This window comes from Amblyraja radiata, chromosome 9, assembly GCF_010909765.2.
Source record: "Amblyraja radiata isolate CabotCenter1 chromosome 9, sAmbRad1.1.pri, whole genome shotgun sequence".
Lineage (NCBI taxonomy): Eukaryota > Metazoa > Chordata > Chondrichthyes > Rajiformes > Rajidae > Amblyraja > Amblyraja radiata.
This window is the reverse complement of record NC_045964.1, coordinates 57120877-57143449: the sequence shown is the minus strand read 5'-3', so window position 1 is coordinate 57143449 and position 22573 is coordinate 57120877. Positions and strand designations below refer to the sequence as shown.

The following is a 22573-nucleotide window of genomic DNA, read 5'->3' as shown; positions in this document are numbered from 1 at the left end:
GTGACCCGGGTTCAATCCAGACTACAGGTGCTTGTCTGTAGGGTGTTTGTACATTCGTCCCGTGACCTGCGTGGGTTTCCTCCCACTCTCCAAAGACATGCAGGTTTGTAAGTTAATTGGGTTCGGTAAAGATTGTAAATTGTCCCCAGTGTGTGCAGGATAGTGTTAGTGTGCGGGTTGATCGCTGGTGGGCCGAAGGGCCTGTTACCGCGCTGTATCTCTAAAAAAACTAAAAGTTAAAAAAAAGTTAATTGTGGCGTACGTCTGAAGAAGGGTTTCGATCCGAAACGTCACCTACTCCTTCTCTCCATAGATGCTGCCTGTCCCGCTGAGTTTCTCCAGCATTTTTTGCCTACCTGTGGCATACTTACTAGTTTTCAACAAAAGCAATAATGCAAATGTAATTCAAATGACACCACGCTAACATGTCACATAAAAAGACCTGAGGATTTCCTTATACTCCACGTGAAAATAATCAAATGTTTGAAACCTGGTTGCTAAGTTATTACAGTCATAGAATCACACAGCACAGAAACAGGACACTTTTCCCAACTAGTCCATATCCCTCTTGTCTTATTGTTCCGATATACCTGTCTGAATGTCCTCTAAATTTTGTTATTGAATCATAATCATACTTTTTTAGCCAAGTATGTTTTGCAACATATGAGGAATTTGATTTGCTATACAGGCATACTAATAAAAAGCACAAAATACATTTTAACTTAAACATCCACCACAGTGACTCCTCCACATTCCTCACTGTGATGGAAGGCGGAAAAAATGTTCAATCTCTTCCCTTTGTCCTCCAGCAGTCAGGAGCCTCTAGCCTTCCGTTGACGGGACGATCTTACTCCCGTAGCCGGTGGTATTCGGGCCTCCTTGTCGTGGCAAAAAGCTCCTGCATCGGGGGTGGGGAGGGGGAATTTCAGCTCCCCCGTGCCGGGCGATCTACCCCGGGTCGGGGCTGACTAAACTGCCTCCTCTGGCTCACCACTCTCTGCGTGGAAAACGTTGCCCCTCAAATTCGTATTTAAACATTTCCTCCCTCTTACCTTAAACACGTATCCTCTTGGTATTGATTTCCCCAACGTGTGTGTACATTCACCCTATCTATTCCCTGCACGATTTTATACACCTTGTGTAAGATAACCCTTTAGCCTTCCGCTCTACAAGGAATAAAGTACCAGCCGGGGCAACCATTCATTCCCTATAGATTCTGCTCTCGTGTCCTGGCATAGTCCTCGTAAATCTCAGCACTCAAGACCAGTGCACCCTTTGGTCCTGCAAGTCTGCATCGATCATCCCCTTAGACTAATCCCACACTAGGCCTTTGTTTTTATCCTTCCTTATGGAGTAGAATTAAGCCATTCTCCTCTTCTCTGACGAATCAAGAATCTATATGTCTCTGCCTTAAAAATACCCACTGACTTGGCCTCCACAGCCCCGTGGCAATGAATTCCACAGATTCACCACCCTCTGACTGAAGAAATTCCTCCTCACCTCCTTCCTAAAAGAACGTCCTTTAATTCTGAGCCTCTGACGTCTAGTCCTAGACTCTCCCACTGGTGGAAACATCCTCTCTAATCATTCCTGGGATCAAAGCTGGACATAGTGTTACGGATATAGTGCTGGACATAGACACAAGAGATGCTGGAATCTTAAGCCGTATGTTATCCCAGTTTCGCATCCTACAGATTTACAGTGGGGCCAATTAACCTACAAACCTGCGCGTCTTTGGGATGTGGGAGGAAACCGGAGCTCTCCTCCAGTGGACACATCCATTCTATCTAAACCTTTCCCTATTCTGGATGCTTCAACGAGGTCCCGTTTCCCCTCCCCCCCCCCCCCCCCCCCCCCCCCCACATTCTGCTGCTGAGCTTTGTGAGCGTGGGGATGGGTGACGTGTGGTTTGCTTTCCTCCCAGGCCAGCTCACCCGGACGTGGGAGAACACAACACAGCGGCAGGGGGAAGATGCCGGCGAAGGCAGCCCGTTCGAATTCACCGTCATGTCGTACAACATCCTGTCGCAGGACCTCCTGGAGACCAACTGCGACCTGTACTCCCATTGCCAGCCCGAGCTCCTGATATGGGAATTCCGATTCCAGAATATCATGCAGGAGTTTGATACCTGGGATCCTGACGTGAGTACTGTGAGAAATACCAACCACCTCCGATGCTCAACAAATTGTTATTGGTGATAGACACACTAGGGCGGTTGCGGTGGCGCAGCAGTAGAGTTGCTGCCTCAAGGGCCTGTCCCACTTAGGCTATTTTTTAGGCGACTACAGGCGGACTAGGCTGTCGTTACATGGTCGCCTGGGTGTCGTCTGTATGGTCACGAGTAGTCTCCTCAGTCGCCCGTAGAGTCGTAGTGTCTTTCTGGTCGGTGCTGGATTTTCAACATGTTGAAACATTTTCGAAAACAGTCGTCGACAGTGGGTTTGACGCCAATGAGCGTAGCTTGACATCTCCTGACGTAGGTGCTGTCGTAGTTGTCGCCAGGTGACGTAGTTTGTCGCCGGGTGACGTAGTTTGTCGCCGGTGCTGACTCGTATTTTTTTTGTTAAAAGTAATGATTTTATTTCAAATTTTATGTCGAAGGGGGGTCCAGTCGCCGTTTTTTCAGCGACCTGCTATGACTATGACAGTCACTGGCAGTCGCCCAAAAATAGCCTGAGTGGGACAGGCCCTTTACAGCGAATGCAGCGCCGGAGACCCGGGTTTGATCCCGACTATGTACGGAGTTTGTACGTTCTCCCCGTGACCTACGTGGGTTTTCTCCAAGATCTTCGGTTTCCTCCCACACTCCTAAGACGTACAGGTTTGTAGGTTAATTGGCCTGGTAAATGTAAAAATAAAATTGTCCCAAGTTGGTGTAGGGTAGTGTTAATGTGCGGGGATCGCTGGTCGGCGCGGACCGAAGGGCCTGTTTCTGCGCTGTAACTCTAAACTAAAATGCTGGAATAATTATTCAGCGGGACAGGCAGTATCTCTGGAGAGAAGGAATAGGCGATGATTTGGGTCGAGACCCTTCTTCAGACTGATCGACAATTGGAAATAAAAAGATCTAAAGAGGGTAGAGGTCAGTCTGAAGAAGGGTCTCGACCCAAAACGTCACCCATTCCTTCTCTCCAGAGATGCTACCTGTCCCGCTGAGTTACTCCAGCACTTTGAGACTATATCTACAATTACTTGCAGTCTTGAGCAGAACTGTTCCCAAACAGTTCCAACAATGTACTTGTCGTAGTTGTTTAGAATCATTGGAAACATTGTAGATGTTGGCAGATTCGGCCAAAGGGCCTGTTTCCATTCTGTAAGACTCTAAATATGCCAAACTTTCTTCAAGTTACTCCAGCAATTTGTGTTTTGCTAAAGGAAAGAAAACAGGTTGGTTTTAAGTTGCAGAGAAAGTGGGGGGGGGGGGGGGGGGGGGGGGGGGGCAGGACAATGGGAGGAGATAATGTGTGTAGGAAAGAACTGCAGATGCTGGTTTAAATCGAAGGTAGACACAAAACGCTGGAGTAACTCGGCGATAGGCAGTATCTCTGGAGAGAATGAATGGGTGACGTGTTAGGTCGAGACCATTCTTCAGACTGATGAAGGTTCTCGACCCGTAATGTCACCCGTTCCTTCTCTCCAGAGATGCTGCCTGTCCCGCTGAGTTACTCCAGCATTTTGGTGTCTACCAATGTGAGGAGATACGTTGTGGAGGTCTGAAGAAGGGTTCCAACGTCATTTGTCTATATCCTCCACAGATGGCTGCCTCACTGAAACTGTGAGACACAGAGTACTGGGCCTGTACTCGCTGGAGTTTAGAAGAATGAAGGGGAACCTCTTTTAAACTCACCGAATAGTGAAAGGCCTGTATAGAGTGGATGTGGAGAGGATGTTTCCACTAGTGGGAGACTCTAGGACCAGAGGGCATAGCCTCAGAATAAAAGGACGTACCTTTAGAAAGAGGATGAGGAGGATCCATGTACCTGTCTAAATGTTTCTTAGTTCCTGCCTCAACTACCTCCTCTGGCAGCTCGTTCCATACACCTACCACCCGCTGAGTGACAACGTTACCCCTCAGACTCTTGTTAAATCTTTCCCCCGATCTATTCCTCTCATGATTTTATACATCTCTGTAAGAGAGAGAGAAAGAGAGAGGGGAGGCAAGATTGTCGATAAGCTTGCTATGTTTCTATTCAATAGACAATAGACAATAGGTGCAGGAGTAGGCCATTTGGCCCTTCGAGCCAGCACCGCCATTCAATGTGATCATGGCTGATCATCCACAATCAGTACCCCATTCCTGCCTTTTCCCCATATCCCCTGACTCCGCTATTTGTAAGAGCCCTATCTAGCTCTCATGAAAGCATCCAGAGAACCTGCCTCCACCGCCCTCTGAGGCAGAGAATTCCACGCTCACCACTCTTTGTGAGAAAAAGTGTTTCCTTGTCTCCGTTCTAAATGGCTTACTCCTTAATCTTAAACTGTGGCCCCTGGTTCTGGACTCCCCCAACATCGGGAACATAAACCTATGACCTCTGGTTCTCAATTCCCCTACTCTGAGCGTCTACCCGATCTATTCCTCTCATGATTTTATACATCTCTATAAGATCACTCCTCATCCTCCTGCGCTCCAAGAACTGAATCCTAGCCCTGTGACCCTGTGTGTTTCCTCTGGGTGGTCTGGTTTCCTCCCACGTCCCTAAGACCTGCGGGTTGAATTAGGTCAATTAGCCCTCTGTAAATTGCTCCTCCTGCAGAGAATGGATGAGAGAGTGGGATAGCATAAAACTAGGTGTGAACAGGTGACCGATAGCCAGCATGAACACGTTAGGCCGAAGGGCCTGTTTCAGTGTTGTGTGTCTCTAAACTAAACATATCGCACTGAATTGGATACCTATTTTGGACAGGCCACAAGGGAGCCTGGGTGGTGAACTGGAGGGCCTTTCCTGAGGTTGAACTAGCAGCTGCTTAACACAGCTGAGGCAGAAGGTGCTTGACATTTATCTTACAGTCCTGCCTGATGCAATTTCATTTTCTAAATATATACTGACTGCACCCACTGGACAGAAGATGCAGAAGCTTGAAAGAACTCGCCACCAGATTCTTCCCCTCTGTTATTCGGCTTCTGAACCTTCCTTCTACAATCTAGGGTACTGTCATAGAACGGAACAGCACAAGGACAGGCCCTTCGGCCCACAATGTCTGTGCTGAATATAATGCTAAGACCACCTCTTACCTGCCTGCACGTCTCGACCTGAAACGTCACCTATTCCTTCTCTCCAGAATTGCTGCCTGACCCGCTGAGTTACTCCAGCATTTTGTGTCTATCTTCGGTGCGAGTCAGCATCTGCAGTTCCTTCCTATACATCCATATCCCCCATACCCTGCATATTCATGTGCCCAGCCAAAAGTCTGTTAAATGGCACTAGCGGATCTGAGTGTGGTACTAAAATGTTAATGGATGTGGTACGAAAATGGGAATAAGTGTAGTACTAAAATGTGAATGGGCATAGTACTAATTTGTGAATGGTTGTAGTACTAAAATGTGAATAGATGTATTAAATTGTGAATGGGTGAAGTACTGCAATGTGATTGGGTGTAGTACTATAATGTGAAAGGGTGCACTAAAACTTGAAAGGGTGTAGTACTAAATTATGAATGGGTGTAGTATTAAAATGTGAAAGGATGTAGTACTAAATTGAATGGGTGTAGTATCAAAATGTGAAAGGGTGTAGTACTAAATTGTGAATGGGTGTAGTATTAAAATGAGAAAGGGTGTAGTACTAAATTGTGAATGTGAGTAGTATTAAAATGTGAAAGGGTGTACTAAAATGTAAATGGGTGTAGTACTAAAATGTGAATGGATGTAGTACTAAAATGTCTTGCCTCAGCATGGTGCCTGCGTCTATGAAGACATAATTTATACTTGGTGCTTGGCCCGCGACTCCTGTGACAACCTGATATCTTGTATTCCCCTCTCAGATTATGTGCCTGCAGGAAGTTCAGGAAAACCATTACCATCAGCAGTTTCAACCAGCTCTCCAGCTGATGGGTGAGTGACCCGTGATGCACTGGGATTTAATTTTCTCTTTTGTATTCTTTACCTCCTGATGTCAGAGGTTAACAGCAATGAAACGGGCCCTTCGGCCCATCATGCCCATGCCGACATTTTTGCCTATCTACAGTAATCCTGTTTGTATAGAGGAGAACAGTACGACGCAGGCACAGGTCCTTTGGCTCATGTCTGTGTTGAACCTAATGCCAAATTAAACTGTATGTGATCCATTATTTGCCTCGTTTAGGTCTACCTCCGTCTGTGCCTTGCCTTTTCAAGTGTCTGTCAAAATGGCTCTTAAAGATAGCAATTTTTTTCTGAGGAAGGTTCTCGACCAGAAACGTCAACTATTCAGGTTCTGTAGGGATGCTATCTGACCCGCTGAGTTACTGCAGCATTTGGTGTTTTTCCGTGATTGTGTCTGATTTCACCGCCTCCAATGGCGGCTCATCTCAGGCATCAACCACTCTGTACGGGATCAAGGGATATGGGGAGAAGGCAGGAACGGGGTACTGATTTTGGATGATCAGCCATCATCACATTGAATGGCGCTGCTGGCTCGAAGGGCCGAATGGCCTACTCCTGCAACTATTTTCTATGGTTCTGCGTAAAGATAAAAAAATCTTACTTGTAACATCTTCCTCTCACCTTAAGCCGAGGGCCTCTTGTTTTTGATACCCCCACTGTGGGGAGGGAAAAAAGAGTTCTGATTGTCTACCTTCTCTATTCCTGCACATGATTTTGTTTACTTCTCCCAGTCCCTGCTCAAACTCCTGCACTCCAGAAAAAAATCAACCCCTCCCTAATCAAAGTCTTTGCGTTCGGGCTGTAAATCAGTCCTGCACCTCTCCAATCCAACCATGTTATTTTTAGTTTCAGAGATACAGTGTGGAAACAGGCCCTTCAGGTCCGCGCTGACCAGCGATCACCCCGTACACTAGTTCCATCCTACTCACTAGGAAGCCAATTAATCTGCAAATCTGCACTTCTTTGGAGTGTGGGAGGAAGGCGGGGCAGCTGGAGATAACCCACGCGGGTCACGGGGAGAATGTGCAAACTCTGTACAGACAGCACCCATAGTCAGGATCGAATCCGGGTCTCTGGCGCTGTGAGGCAGCTGCTCTACCGCTGCGCCACTGTTCGTTTGGGATGGTGGTAGAAGCGGGGCCTAGCTAGTGGTTTGTAAAGGTCCAATGTTATCTAATTGGCGATATAACTGCAAAAGGTGTTCCAATGGAGAGCGAATGTGAGGACGAAGGTATACAATTAATGCAGTTCCGTTAACAGCATTGTTGTATCCAAGTCCATGGCTCCCTGAAGGTAGCGTGGAAATGAAAGCATGTGGGATACTTGCCTTCATTGGTTAGGGCATTGACTATAAAACTAGGTTGCAGCTTTATAAAGGTTTGGTGAGGTCGCATTGGAATTATTGTGCACAACTCTGGTCACTCCATTACAGGAAGGATGTGGAGGACAATAGACAATAGGTGCAGGAGTAGGCCATTCGGCCCTTTGAGCCAGCACCACCATTCAATGTGATCATGGGTGATCATCCCCAATCAGTAACCCCGTTCCTGCCTTCTCCCCATATCCCCTGACTCCGCTATCTTTAAGAGCCCTATCTAGGTCTCTCTTGAAAGTATCCAGAGAACCTGCCTCCACCGCCCTCTGAGGCAGAGAATTCCACAGACTCACTACACTCTGTGAGAAAAAGTGTTTCCTCGTCTCCGCTCTAAATGGCTTACTCCTTATTCTTAAACTGTGGCTTTGGAGAGGGTGTAGACGATGTTTACCAGAATCAAAAGACAGACACAAAATACTGGAGTAACTCAGCGGGACAGGCAGCATCTCTGGAGAGAAGGAATGGGTGACGTTGCGGGTCAGGGTCCTTCGTCAGACTGGGAGTCGGGGAGTGGGGGGGGAATGAGAGATATGAAAAGGTACATAGAATAGATGAAAAACATATGCAAAAGGACATATCAAAGCCAGCATCAATGATCAGGAATCATGATACCAGAATTCTGCCTGGATTACAGGGTATTGACTATGAGGAGAGGTTGGACAGACTTATGTTGTTTTCTCTGGAGCATCGGAGGCTGAGGAGAGACCTGATAGAAGTATTGAAAATGATGAGTGCCATACAGGATAGACAGAAATAATCTTTTCTTCATTGTGAAGTAAGTAAGTAAATTTTATTTATATAGTGTGGCGGTCCCTGTGGGGTAGGCCACTCCTTGGATCATCCCCCTCGCCGATTGAGGGACAGGGGCATTGGTCTGCCACGGGGTTTCCTGACGACTCCCCAGGGGCGGAGATTCGGGGTTTCCTGACGACTCCCCAGGGGCGGTGATAAGGGTGTCGTGTGTGTGTTCTCGTACTGCTACCATTAAAAACACCTTTAATCAACTCGCGTTGAAACCAAAGTGCTTTACACAGAAGAAATAATTACGTTTCTGTACATCCATAGGAAAATTAAAAATAAAATAAAAATGTTATATATTATATTTCAGATGAGAGGGGCAAAAATTAAGTTAACAAGTGATTGGAGCAGAATTAGGGCCATTCGGCCCACCAAGTGGGTGGTGGGTGCCTGGAACACGATGCCAGGGGTGGTGACGGAGGCAGATATGATAGTGGGGTTTGGGACTTTTGGATAGGCAACATGGCCATGGATCACGTGCAGGCAGAAGAATTTTGTTTATCTTGGCATCGTCTTTGTCACAGACAACGTCAGACACCTGTTCCTGTGCTGTTCTATGCTCCGACTTGCCCAAGAGCGTATTGATTTTATTTTAGTGTGAGATCTTTAAACAATGCGCCAGTGGATGATGGGTATGCACAGCAATCCACGCATGTTTAATTCCTAACGGGGTTTATTGGATAGCAAACATCTGAAGAAGGGTATCAAACTGAAACGAGATATGACCCCAAATGTCACCAATTCCTTCTATCCAGGGATTCTGCCTGACCCGCTTAGTTACTTCAGCAGTTTGTGTCTATCTTCAGTGTAAACCAGCATCTGCAGTTCCTTCCTAAACATGACTAGATGTTTTTAAGAAAGAACTGCAGATGCTGGAACAATCGAAGGTGGACAAAAAATGCTGGAGAAACTCAGCGGGTGAGGCAGCATCTATGGAGAGAAGAAACAGGCGACGTTTCGGGTCGAGACCCTTCTTCAGTCTATTATATATACAGGCTGGGACTATCCCATCATTTAAGAAACAGTTGGACAGGTGCATGGATAGGACATCGTTTGGAGGGATATGAACCAAGCACAGGTAAGTGGGACTAGTGTAGCTGGGACATGTTGGCCGGTGTGGGCGAGTTGGGCCGAAGGGCCTGTTTCCACACTGTATCACTCTATGACTCTATAACTGTCTTTGGTTGCACTAAGAACTTTGTACTTGTGCTAATATTTAAAAAGAAACCTTTTCTTTTTAATAAGTTATCTTGAGCACTCTAGGCACAAAATGCTGGAGTAACTCAGCGAGACAGGCAGCATCTCTGGAGAGAATGAATGGGTGACGTTTCGGGTCGAGACCCTTCGTACCCGAAACACTACCCATTCCTTCTCTCCAGAGATGCTGCCTGTCCCGCTGAGTTACTCCATCATTTTGTATCTATCATCGATTTAAACCAGCATCTGCAGTTTAGGGACAGTTTCTGCCCAGCTGTTATCAGGCAACTGAATAATCCTACCACAACCAGAGAGCAGTGCTGAACTACTATCTACCTCATTGGTGACCCTTGTAACCGCGCTATGGGTTCTAAATATAGCGCTCCCAGCTGGAGCGCTATTGCCTTTACACATAGCGGTATGGGCTTTACACATAGCGCTATGGCTACTGCGCTATGGGTCACAGACTGTTAGGGGAGGATGAAGGAGAGACGGAGTGGGAGGTAGGGAGGGAATAAGAGAGGGAGGGTGAAAAAAAAAGGAAGGAGAGAGGGAGGAAGAGAGACGGAAGGTGGGAGGGAATGAGGGAGGAGAGGGAAAGAGGAATGGAGAGAGAGAGAAGGAGAGCGGGAAGGTGGGAGGGAGAGGGAGGAAGGAGGGAGAGCGTGAGGGAGGGAGCTGTTCAAACAGCAGTATACAAAGAAATGTTAATTAATGCACTGTCAATTGGTAGCAAAGTTATGCATTCTTATGCTCTTACATGGGTATGACCGCACATAAAAAATAACAATTTTTTCAGCAAAATGGCTCCGCATAAAGATACTGATTTTCTCAGCAAAATACTGATTTTCAGGTACTAGAATACTGAGATGCTCTGACAAAACTTGGCAGCTCTGCTGCTGTAAGTAAGAATTTTAATGTACACTAGACTAAGTGGGGCCTGTTGGGTCACTGTAACACGGGAGTCCTGGTCCCCCAACGCAACCCGTTCCCCCAACCGCAATATTCCACCACTCACCCATAGCCCCCATGGGAGGCCTGGTCCCCAAACGCAACCCGTTCCCCAATGCAATATTCCACCACTCACCCGTTCCCCAACGCATTATTCCACTAGTCACCCGTTCCCCTAATGCAACCCGTTCCCCCAACGCAATATTCCACCACTCACCTGCGCCCCCAACTGCGCTGGGGCGGCTCATTTCCCCTTATCCCCTTTTTTAGAGTTTTAGTAATACATAGATACTAGACTAAGTGCTCGGCCTCTTGGAGCAGAGCCCGGACCAGCTGAGCCCCAGGCTGCTGCAGGACCTCCAGCGGCCCACTCCAACAAAGTCTGTTCCAGATTTCTCACCCTCAGACCACAATCTAAAGTCAGGTCATGGTTAGGTGACCCGAAACGTCATCTGTTCATATCTTATTCAGAGATGCCGCCTGAGCCACTGAGTTACTCCAGCATTGTGTGTCTTGTGTATAAAATCATGGGAGAAATAGATCGGGTAGATGCACAGAATCTCTTGCCCAGAGTAGGGGAATCGAGGTCCAGAGGACATAGGTTCAAGGTGAAGGGGAAAAAATTTAATAGAAATCTGAGGGGTAACTTTTCACACAAAGTGGTGGTGGGTGTATGCAACAAGCTGCCGGATGAGGTAGTTGAGGCTGGGACTATCCTAACATTAGACAGGTACATGGTTTAGGACACGTTTGGAGGGATATGGACCAAGCGCAGGCAGGTGGAACGAGTGTAGCTGGGGCGTGTGGGCAAGTTGGGCCGAAGGGCCTGTTTCCACACTGTATCACTCTGTGACTCTAATTGTCTTGACTCTCGCCTGTTTCCCCTGCAGGTTACGAGTGCATTTACAAGCGGCGCACTGGTATTAAGACGGACGGGTGTGCGGTGTGTTTTAAACGGGACCGCTTCAGCCTGGTGTCCCAGCACCCGGTGGAATACTTCCGGCCCATTGTGGAGACGTTGAACAGGGATAACGTGGCCCTCCTGGCCCTGCTCCGGCCCGCGCCACCGCAGACACCGGACAGCGGCCAGGACCACCCCATGCTGCCTGACATCCTGGTGGCCAACACCCACCTCATCTTCAACCCACGGCGCGGCGACATCAAGCTGACCCAGCTGGCCGTGCTGCTTGCTGAGATCCAGCAGTTGCTGCAGGCAGCCGGTGGTGACGCCAAACCCTGCCCCGTCATCCTCTGTGGAGATCTCAACTCTGTCCCCGAGTCTCCACTCTACAAACTCATCCGGAACGGGGAGCTGTACTACCACGGCATGCCAACCTGGAAGGCAAGTCTGAATCAGAGGCTCAGACAGCGTATGTTTGTATGTATGTGTGTGTCGGTTTGTAGACATGTATATGTGTGTGTGTGTATATGTATGTGTGTATATATGTGTTTAGAGATATGTATATGTGTGCGTACATATGTGTTTATAGATATGTGTATAGATTGTGTGTATAGATATGTATATGTGTGTGTGTGTGTATATGTGTGTATAGATATGTATGTGTGTATAGATATGTGTATATGTGTGTTTATAGATATGTATGTGTGTGTATGTGTGTATAGATATGCATATGTGTGTATATATATGTGTTTATAGATATGTGTGTGTGTATAGATATGTATATGTGTGTATATATATGTGTTTATAGATATGTATGCGTGTGAATGTTTATAGATATGTATATGTGAGTGTGTGTGTTTATTTATAGACATGTATATGTTTGTGTGTACATGTATGTCTTTATAGATATGTATATGTGTGTACATGTGTGTGTACATATGTGTGTTTATAGATATGTGTGTGTGTATATGTGTTTATAAATAGGCATGTATGTGTATAGATATGTATATATATGTGTTTATAGATATGTATGTGTGTGCGTGTATATAGATATGTATTTGTGTGTGTATGTATAGATATGATTATGTGTGTGTATATATGTGTGTTTATAGATATGTATGTGTGTTTATATATATGTATGTGTGTGTGTATGTGTGTTTATAGATACGTATATGTGAGTGTGTGTATATGTGTGTTTATAGATATGTGTGTGTGTTTATGTGTGTTTATAGATATGTGTATGTGTGTTTATAGATATGTATATGTGAGTGTGTATATGTGTGTATATATATTATACATTTACAAGTATACATATACTCATGTACATGTGTGTGTGTATACATATGTATGTGTGTGTTATATTTCTATAACATATATATTGTACATATAGTGAACACACACACACGCACACAAGTATATATACGTATTGAACCCAATACTCCAAATGCAGCCTCACCGATATCTTGTACATCTGTGTTATAACATCCCACCTTCTATATTCGGTGAGACCAAGCGTAGGCTTGGCGATCGTTTCGCCGAACACCTCCGCTCGGTCCGCTTAACCAACCTGATCTCCCTGTGGCTCCCCCTCCCATTCCGAATCCGACCTTTCTGGCTTGGGCCTCCTCCATGGCCAGAGTGAGCACCACCAGAAATTGGAGGAGCAGCACCTCATATTCCGCTTGGGCAGTTTTCACCCTAGCGGCATAAACATTGACTTCTACAATTTCCGGTAGCCCTTGCTGTCTCCTGCCCTTCTCAGCTCTCCCTCAGCCCTCTGGCTCCTCTTCCTTTCTCCTTTCTTCTCCCCCCCCCCCCCCCCCCCCCACCCTACATCAGTCTGAAGAAGTGTTTCTGCCCGAAACGTTGCCTATTTCCTTCGTTCCATAGATGCTGCTGCACCCGCTGAGTTTCTCCAGCACTTTTGTCTACCTTCGATTTTCCAGCTTCAGCAGTTCGTTTTTAAACAAATTCTATATTCGATACCTTGACTGACGAAGGCCAATATACCGAAAGCCTCTTGACCACTCTATCTACCTGTGGTGGGGAACTTTGTACCTGCTCTCCTAGATCCCTCTACTCTATAACACTCCCAGCACCCTGCCATTCACGGTGAAGGTCCTGCCCTTCTTTGAATTCCCATAACGTAACATTTAGCACTTTCCTGCGTTTAACACCATTTTCCATCCCTCAGCCCACTTGCCCAGTTCATCATCATCCTGCTCTAATTTTTGACAACCATCTTCACTATCTACAATACCACCCACTTTAGCGTCATCTGCAAACTTACAAATCATGCCTTGTGCGTTCTCGTCCAAATCATTGATGTAGATGACAAACAGCATTGGGCTCAATACCCAACCCTGAGGCGCGCTGCTAGACTCATTCCTCCAGTCTGAAAAGCAACCTACCACCATCACTCTCAGCTTCCGTCCACGAAACCACCTATTAACATCATCATAAGATCATAAGTTACGGGAGCAGAATTAGGCCATTCGGCCCTTCAAGTCTACTCCGCCATTTAATTATGGCTGATCTATATCTCCCTCCTAACCCCATTCTCCTGCCTTCTCTCCATGACCTCTGACACCCGCACTAATCAAGAATCTATCTCTGCCTTAAATATATTCACGGACTTGGCTTCCACAGCCTTCTGTGGCAAAGAATTCCACGTATTCACCATCCTCTGACTGAAGAAATTCCCCCTCATCCTCTTCGCAAAAAAAAATCCTTTAATTCTGAGGCTGTGACCTCTAGTCCTAGACTCTCCCATTAGCGGAAACATCCTCTCCACGTCCACTCTGTCCAAGCCTTTCACTATTCTGTACGTTTCAATGAGGTCCCCCCCCAAATTCTTCTAAACTCCAGCGAGTACAGGCCCAGTGCTGCATATGTGTGTGTATTAACCAATGTGTTAACAACCTAATCCTTCCAAAGTGATTGTTGTTTCTGTTCATGAAGTGCCTGCGTGTTGTTCTCTGAATGCCAGCGAACTGCTTTATGATATTCCATCTTGCGGCAGGTTTCCTGTCAGGAGGACAGTTCCCACCAGGTGTGTCCGAGGAAACTCTACGGCCCCTTGTGGCCGAGCCTGCTCAGGATAACGGACAGCTGCCAGTACGTGGGCGTCTGTGAGAAGAAGACCCCAGGTTTGCTCCAGACCCCCTCCCCTTCCGCGCCGCGCTGTTTGTAGAAGCCCTGCCATGAATTGGCCGCTCTGCCTTGCACCCACTTGGGTATCCCCACCGCCCTCTCCTAGAACATGCAACATGGCCCAGCGTTAGAGTCGCTGCGTCACAGCGTCAGAGACCCGGCTTCCATCCTGACTGTGGGTGCTTGTCAGTGCGGAGTTTGTACCTTCCTACCGTGACCTGCGTGGGTTTTCTCTGGGTGCTCCAGTTTCCTCCCGTACAGGTCTGAAGAAGGGTTTCGGCCCGAAACGTTGCCCATTTCCTTCGCTCCATAGAGTTTCTCCAGCACTTTTGTCTACCTTCGATTTTCCAGTATCTGCAGTTCCTTCTTGCACAGGTTTGTAGATTAATTGGCTTGGTATAATTGCAAATTGTCCCTTGTATGTGTAGGATAATGTTAGTGTGCGGGGATCGCCGGTCGGCGCGGACTCGGTGGGCTGAAGGGCATGCTTCTGCTCTGTATTTCTAAACTAAACTAAACTAAACTAAAAAGAACAATACACTACAGGAGCAGGCCCTTTGGGCTGAACATGAACATGACGCAAAGTTTCAGTTTAGTTTATTGTCACGTGTACCGAGGGACAGTGAAAGGTAAACTAATGTCCACTGACTGGACTTGTTTAACCAGACCCCTCTCCTTATACCAGCAATCTCCCCTTCGCTCTCGGTCCTGATACAGGGTTTTGACCTGAAACTTTGACTGTTCCTTGTTTTTCCCAGAGATGCCGCCCAACCCGCTGATCCTGCAACCGGCAATGTATTGCTTCTTGTTTATTTTCCTGCCTTGTTGCAGGACTCTCTGCTGCTGCCTGTTGTCCTGTTATATTACAGTGATTTAGACTTTACACTTTAGAGATACAGCACGGAAACAGGCCCTTTGGCCCACTGAGTCCGCGCCGACCAGCGATTGCCCCGTACACTAGCTCTATCCTACACACACGAGGGACAATTTACTGAAGCAAATTAACCTACAAACCTGCACGTCTTTGGGGCGTGGGAGGAAACCGGAGCACCCGGGAAAAACCCTCGCGGTCACGGCAAGAGTGAACAAACTACGTATAGACAGCACCCGTGGTCAGGATTGAACCCGGGTCTCCGGCGCTGTGAGGCAGCAACTCTACCGCTGCACCACCTGCAGTGGTGACTTGATCCCGCTTCCCTGATCTCCAACCAGTCTTACTGTCTCCGCCTACGTTTTATCTCTTTGCTTTGCTGTTACCTTCTCCCAACTATTCTAAATTTTCCTTGATCTCCATTCCCTTTGCCCCGTATTCACACCTGACACTTCCTTGTCTATGTACAGCCCACTCCCCTGACATCAGTCTGAAGAAGGGTCTCGACCCGAAACGTCACCCATTCCTTCTCTCCATGGATGCTGCCTGTCCCGCTGGGTTACTCCAGCATTTTGTGTCTTTATCTTCGTGGTTCATTGGCAGTGCCTAACTATGTTTTATTCTCTTGCTTCAGGGTTACTGAGATACGGCCGTGAGTTTCTCCTCCAGTTGCGATACTCCGCGCCAGCTCTCCAGCGGCCAGAGCATCTCGAGCTCATTGCCGGCGTGACGGATTCAATACCAGGTATGGGAGCAAGGACCTGCACTTGCTGCATTACAAAAATAAGATGCACAAGTGATTATTATCTGAATGGTGTCAGATTAGGAAAAGGAGAGGTGCAACGAGACGTGGGTGTCCTCGTACGTCAGTCACTGAAAGTAAGCATGCAGGTACTGCAGGCAGTGAAGAAAGCTAATGGCATGTTGGCCTTCATTGCGAGAGGATTTGAGTTTAGGAGCAAGGAGGTCCTACTGCAGTCGTTCAGGGCCCTGGTGAGACCGCACCTGGAGTATTGTGTGCCGTTCTGATCTTCTAATTTGATAAAGGACATTGAGGGAGTGCAGCGTAGGTTCACCACGTTAATTCCCAGGATGGCGGGACTGACATATGCTGAAAGAATGGATTGAATGGGCTTATATTCACTGGAATTTAGAAGGATGAGAGGGTATCTTATAGAAACATATAAAGGATTGGAACAGGCTAGATACAGGAAAGATGTTCCTGATGTTCGGGGAGTCCAGAACCAGGGGTCACAGTTGTAGGCCATTTAGGACTGAGATGAGGAAAAACGTTTTCACCCAGAGAGTTGTGAATCTGTGGAATTCTCTGCCACAGAAGGCAGTGGAGGCCAATTCATTGAATGTTTTCAAGAGAGAGTTAGATTTAGCTCTTAGGGCTAATGGAATCAAGGATATGGGGAGAAAACAGGAACGGGGTCGGGTACCTTTCGGCATTGCTGTTCCGGCGTCGCCAGAGACTCGGGTTTGATCCTGACTACGGCTGTTGTCTGTATGGAGCTTGTACGTTCTCCCGATGACCACGTGGGTTTTCTCCAGTTGCTCCAGTTTCCTCCCACACCCCAAAGACGTGCGGATTTGTAGGTTAATTGGCATTGGTAAAATTACAAATTGCCCCTAATGTGTGGGATAGTGTTAGTGTGCAGGGATTGCTGTTCGGCGCGGACTCCGTGGGCCGAAGGGCCTGTCCCTATGTAAACTAAACTAAATGTGGTTTGTAAAGGTTGACCGTTGACTTTTCAGTGTCTTTTTGCCTCCATTCAGAGCCTCCCGGAGACGGGTCAGAGCGCTACGTCAGTGTGCCTGAACCAGAGGACGAGCTCTTCTGTAAACGGTACGTCCTGGTGATCCACTCGGCGCGGGGCGACGGCGTTTCAACTCCCAACCCCAAGCTGGGTTTCGTGGCCACTGACGAGACGCTGGCATTCCCTGCCTTTCACCGACCTTTCTCGTAGAGTTATACAGCATGGAGTCTGAAGAAAGGTTTCGGTCCAAAACGTTGCCTATTTCCTTCGCTCCATAGATGCTGCCGCACCCGCTGAGTTTCTCCAGCACTTTTGTCTACCTTCGATTTTCCAGCATCTGCAGTTCCTTCTAAAACAGCATGGAAACAGGCCCTTCTGGGCAACGTCCCATCTACACTAGTGCCTGCATTTGGCCCATTTCCCTCTAAATCTACCCTGTCCATGTGCCTATCTTAATATTTCTTAAATGTTTGGATAATACCTGCCTCAACTAACTCCTCTGGCAGCTTGTTCCATGCACCCATGTATAGAAGAAGGTTACCCCTCAGGTTCCTATTAATTCTTCCCCCCCCCCCCCCCCCTCACCGTAAACCTATGTCCTCTGGTTCTCGATTCCCCTACTTTGGGCAAGAGACTTTGTGCGTCTAACCGATCCATTCCTTTCATGATGTTGTACACCTCTATTTTATTTTATTTTTTAATTATTGTCATTAATCAAAAATGTTAATCAATTATTAAAAATAATATTTACAATACAATAAAACAAAATAGAATCCACCGCCATAATACCAGACAAACAATTATACTAATGAAACTACGCTACAACGATGTTACACTCCATGTCCAGGATGCATTCCACCCCCCGCGGTGCTCAGCGGTCCCGAAAATCCCCCAGGGCGCCCGTGGGCAGCGTGTAGTCCCTCTCTAACACCACCCGGGCACGGACGTAACCCCGGCTCGGGAAGATTGTACACCTGTATAAGGCAAGATGGACACCTCTCACCTTCCTCCGTCTGTTTCACCCAGGTCACCCACCACCATCCGCCACAACCTCCACCTAACCTCCGTCTACAGTCACTACCAGCCTGACACCGGGAGGCCAGAAGTCACCACCTGCTCCTCCGGCTACGGACTCACCGTCGATTACATCTTCTACTCAGCTCAGCCGCTCCCCGACAAGAGTGGCAAAGGTCGGTGTTTACTCAAACTGTGACGTCATAGAAGTAGAGCTAGGCCATTCGGCCCATCAAGTCTACCTTCTGAACCTTCTGAATTTTTGTAGTTGGCAGGGCAGTACTCTGCATATCGCCAACTTGGACAATTTAAAATTTTTATCAAGCCAATTAACCTACAAACCTGCACGTCTTTGAAGCGTGGGAGGAAACCGAAGTTCTCGGGGAAAACCCACGCAGATCACGGGGAGAACGTGCAAACTCCGTACAGACAGCACCCGTAGTCGGGGTCGAACCCGGGTCTCTGGCGCCGCATTTTGCTGTAAGGCAGCAACTCTACCGCTGCACCACCATGATTGCCATACTCTGCCATTCAATCATGGCTGATCTACCTCTCCCTCCTAACACCATTCTGCCCTCTCCCCATAACCCCCGACACCTGTACTTATCAAGAATCAAATCTAATCTAGAATCTGAAGAAGTCCGAAACGTCACCTATTCCTTCTCTCCAGAGATGCTGCCTGTCCCGCTGAGTTACTCCAGCTTTTTGTGTCTATCTTCGGTTTAAACCAGCATTTGCAGTTCCTTCCTACACAAGAATCTATCTATCTCTGTACACACCTTCTATGCTGATGTATTATTGTCACGTATATCAAGGTACAGTGAAAAGTTTGTTTTGTTGCGTGCTATCCAGTCAGCAGAAAGACCATACACGATTACAGTCAAGCTGTCCACCACGTATAGATTCATTTATTATTGTCACGTGTACCGAGATGCAGTGCAAAACTTTATTTTGCTTGCTTCCTCAGCTACAGCAATGTAAGATTTTTTTTTTCCAAAAACAAAAAGTTCACAAGTGATAGGAGTAGAATTAGGTCATTCGGCCCATTGAGTCTACTCCACCATTCAATCATGGCTGATCTCTGCCATAATCCCATTTTCCTGCCTTCTTCCCATAACCCTTGACACCCGTTCTAATCAAGAATTTGTCTACCTCTGCCGTAGAAATACCCACTGACTTCCTCCTCACCTCCTTTCTAAAAGAGCGCCCTTTAATTCTTAGGCTGTGGCCTCTGGTCCTAGACTTCCACCAGTGGAAACATCCTCTCCACATCCACTCTATCTATGCCTTTCATTATTCAGTAAGTTTCAATGAGGTCCCCCCACAATCATCAAAACTCCAACGTGTACAGGCCCAATGCTGTCAAACGCTCATCATATGCTAACCCACTCATTCCTGGAATCATTCTTGTAAACCTCCTCTATATCTCTGTGTTTGTTGTTGTCAATATGATCACGGCTGATCTCCTAAAATCAGTACCCCGTTCTTGCGTTTTCTCCATATCCCATGATTCCTTTAGCCCTAAGAGCTAAATCTAAATCTCTCTTGAAAACATCCAGTGAATTGGCCTCCACTGCCGTCTGTGGCAGAGAATTCCACAGATTCACAACTCTCTGGGTGAAAACGTTTTTCCTCATCTCAGTCCTAAATGGCCTCTCCCTTATTCTTAAACTGTGAGCCGTGGTTCTGGGCTCCTCTAACATCGGGAACATTTATCCTGCATCTAGCCTGTCCGTACTTTAAATTTTTTATGTATTTCCATAAGATGCCCTCTCATCCTAAATTCCAGTGAATATAAGCCCAGTCGATCCATTCTTTCATCATATGTCAGTCCCGTCATCCTGGGAATTAACTTGGTGAACCTACCCTTCACTCCCTCAATGGCAAGAATGTCCTTCCTCAAATTAGGAGACCAAAACTGCACACAATACTCCAGGTGCGGTCTCACTAGGGCCCCGTACAACTGCAGTAGGGCCTCTTTGCTCCTAAACTCAAATCCTCTCGCTATGAAGGCCAACATGCCATTGGCTTTCTTCACTGACTGCTGCGCCTGCATGCTTACTTTCAGTAAAGCCGGTAGCTGCATCAATATGTCCGTCTTGCCCAGCCGTGAGTTGTGACCTCCTGCCCCGTTTGTTTCCCGCCAGGTCGCCGGCGATACCAGGACGGGGCGTTGAAGCTGCTGGGACGACTGCCCCTGCTCTCCGAGCACGACGTCTGGATGGCCAACGGTTTGCCCAACGCCCTCTGCTCCTCCGACCACCTGTCCCTCCTGGCCCGGTTCGGCCTGCAGCCCTGCGGTTGATTTATTGGGCAGAGAGCAGCAGCTGGAACTGGCAACTGGGGAGTGGGTGCTTTATTGCCCAGCTTATTGTGGACTGTGAGGGACACCCTTTGGGGGGATGGTTAGAATGAGGCTCCTCCTACAGGGAACATAATTGCCATTTTATAGTCTGTATTAGGCTATTTTTAATCCTTTTGCTTTCTTTTTGTAGCGGTCTGGATTATCGAGTGCGTTGCTTTGAGCTGATGTGATTGCCAAAGGCACGTGTTGGTGGGATCTTGGTCAATAGACAGTAGGTGCAAGAGTAGGGCCATTCAAGCCAACACTGTCATTCAATGTGATTATGGCTTCTCATTATCACCGATCGATCGTGATCAGCCATGATAATTATCACCGAGAGCTTGCAGAATGTAAATGTTTATCGATTGAGTCGTCGTTTCCCTGGGGAGAATTTCCCATCAGAGCTCCTTGAAGCCAATTAGACTTTGCCGCCGTTTGCCAGCGTGTTAGTTATGGAGCCTCGTCTGATTCCCCGCATACTTGAAGCTGGAAACCGAGGCTTAATCCACTTGTTGTTGGTCCCATTTGGAACAAACCGCGCGGTTCGCTAACTATTCATTGCCTGAAATGCCAAGTTAAGTTTTTAATTCTTCCTGCTGTCTCTCGGCAGGCTGCGCTCAGTTCTGAGCAGTGTCCAGGTTCGCGCCTTCCACCAGCGGGCGGCCGTGGTGGCTTGTGGAAGGAGTCGGTGGGCGCTGGCTGGCTATTAAATCCGTACTTATTCTTGGGAGCTGGTCCACTGGGGCAGCCCAGCGGCCCAACTGGTAGAGCCTCACAGCACCAGCAGGTTCGATGTGTGGAGTTTGCACGTTCTCCCTGCGACCCCATGGGTTTCCTCCGGGTGCCCAGGTCTCCCCCCTCATCCCCAAAGACGCGTGCATTTGCAGGTTATTAGGCTTCCTCTGTACTGTATTGTGACAATTGCCCCCTTGTGTGTAGGGAAGTTGATGAGAATGGGGATAATGTGGAAACTTGCGTGAATGGGTGACCGACGGTCGGCATGGACTCGGCAGGCCGAAGAGCCTGTTTCCTTGCCGCATCTTGGGAATGCGACGCAATGATAATCCCAGCCACTCCTGGCCCGCTCCTGGTGGCTTTTGCCCCCTGAATCCCTCTGGTTGTGCGTCTCAGTATGAGGGTTACATTTCCCAGCACATCTCACTCTCGATGGCAGGAAGGCACTCACGGAGAGCAGTCTGAGGAGGTACATGTTAGGATCGGGGGCCTTGCTGAATTCCAAACTCTCCACTCAAGCCTCGACTTAAATCCAGGTAAATCCAGCTCGGGTAACGCAGTCGGAGTAGACGAACTAAGCCGAAAATGCATCACTTCACATATGTCCGAGTTGAACTCCATCTGCCACTCCTTTGCCCACTTTCCCAGTTAGACCTAGATCCTGTTATAACTTTAAGCAAGTAGACACGAGGAACTGCAGAAGCTGGAGGCTTGCGTGAAACAAAAAGGTACTGGAGTAACTCAGTGGGTCTGGTTTTAGGTGGTTTGCATTTTAATCGGGCATTGTTGGAAGAGCTGTCCCAGTAGTCACACAGACCGGGGTTATCTGGTGCCAGGCGGAGCGAGCATATTGTTCCTGTGCTGCGCTGAGCAGTTTGCCAATGCCGCTGCTCGGTACGGCACATGGACTTTGCTGAAACAAAAGACACAGAGTGCTGGAGTAACTCAGCGGGTCAGGCAGCATCTGTGGAGAACATGGATAGGTGACGTTTCACAGAGTGCTGGAGTAACTCAGCGGGTCAGGCAGCATCTCTGGAGAACATGGATAGGTGACGTTTTGGATTGGGACCTTTCTTCAGACACCCTTCTTGAGTCGGAAAAAGGGTCCTGACCCGAAACATCACCCATCCTGCCTGACCCGCTGAGTTACTCCAGCACATTGGGTCTATCTTCGGTATGAAGCAGCATCTGCAGTTCCTTTCCACACGTCACCTGTCCCTATCCATGTTCTCCAGCAATGCTGCTTGACCGGCAGAGTTACTCCAGCGCTTTATGTCCCTTTTTTCTCTTCTAAACCAGCATCTGCAGTTCCTAGTGTTGACTCAGCTGTTTGTCCTTTCCCTGGCACAGGTTCAGGCTGCGCTGTGTGCTCTGATGGAAGAGAGCGGCCT

General features: G+C 47.7%; 1 protein-coding gene across 1 annotated transcript in view; it reads left to right on the top strand.

Moving 5' to 3' along the window:
• The window catches only part of angel1 (angel homolog 1), a 30841-nt gene extending 8625 nt beyond the window's left edge, over positions 1 to 22216 (top strand). The window contains exons 3-10 of the mRNA XM_033027528.1: positions 1925 to 2142; positions 5981 to 6050; positions 11292 to 11743; positions 14325 to 14451; positions 15961 to 16071; positions 17109 to 17178; positions 18116 to 18279; positions 20251 to 22216. Coding sequence (XP_032883419.1) covers positions 1925 to 2142; positions 5981 to 6050; positions 11292 to 11743; positions 14325 to 14451; positions 15961 to 16071; positions 17109 to 17178; positions 18116 to 18279; positions 20251 to 20408 — 1370 coding nt within the window. The 3' untranslated portion in view covers positions 20409 to 22216. The remainder of the gene's footprint in view (positions 1 to 1924; positions 2143 to 5980; positions 6051 to 11291; positions 11744 to 14324; positions 14452 to 15960; positions 16072 to 17108; positions 17179 to 18115; positions 18280 to 20250) is intronic.
• Positions 22217 to 22573: the final 357 nt, after the last annotated feature.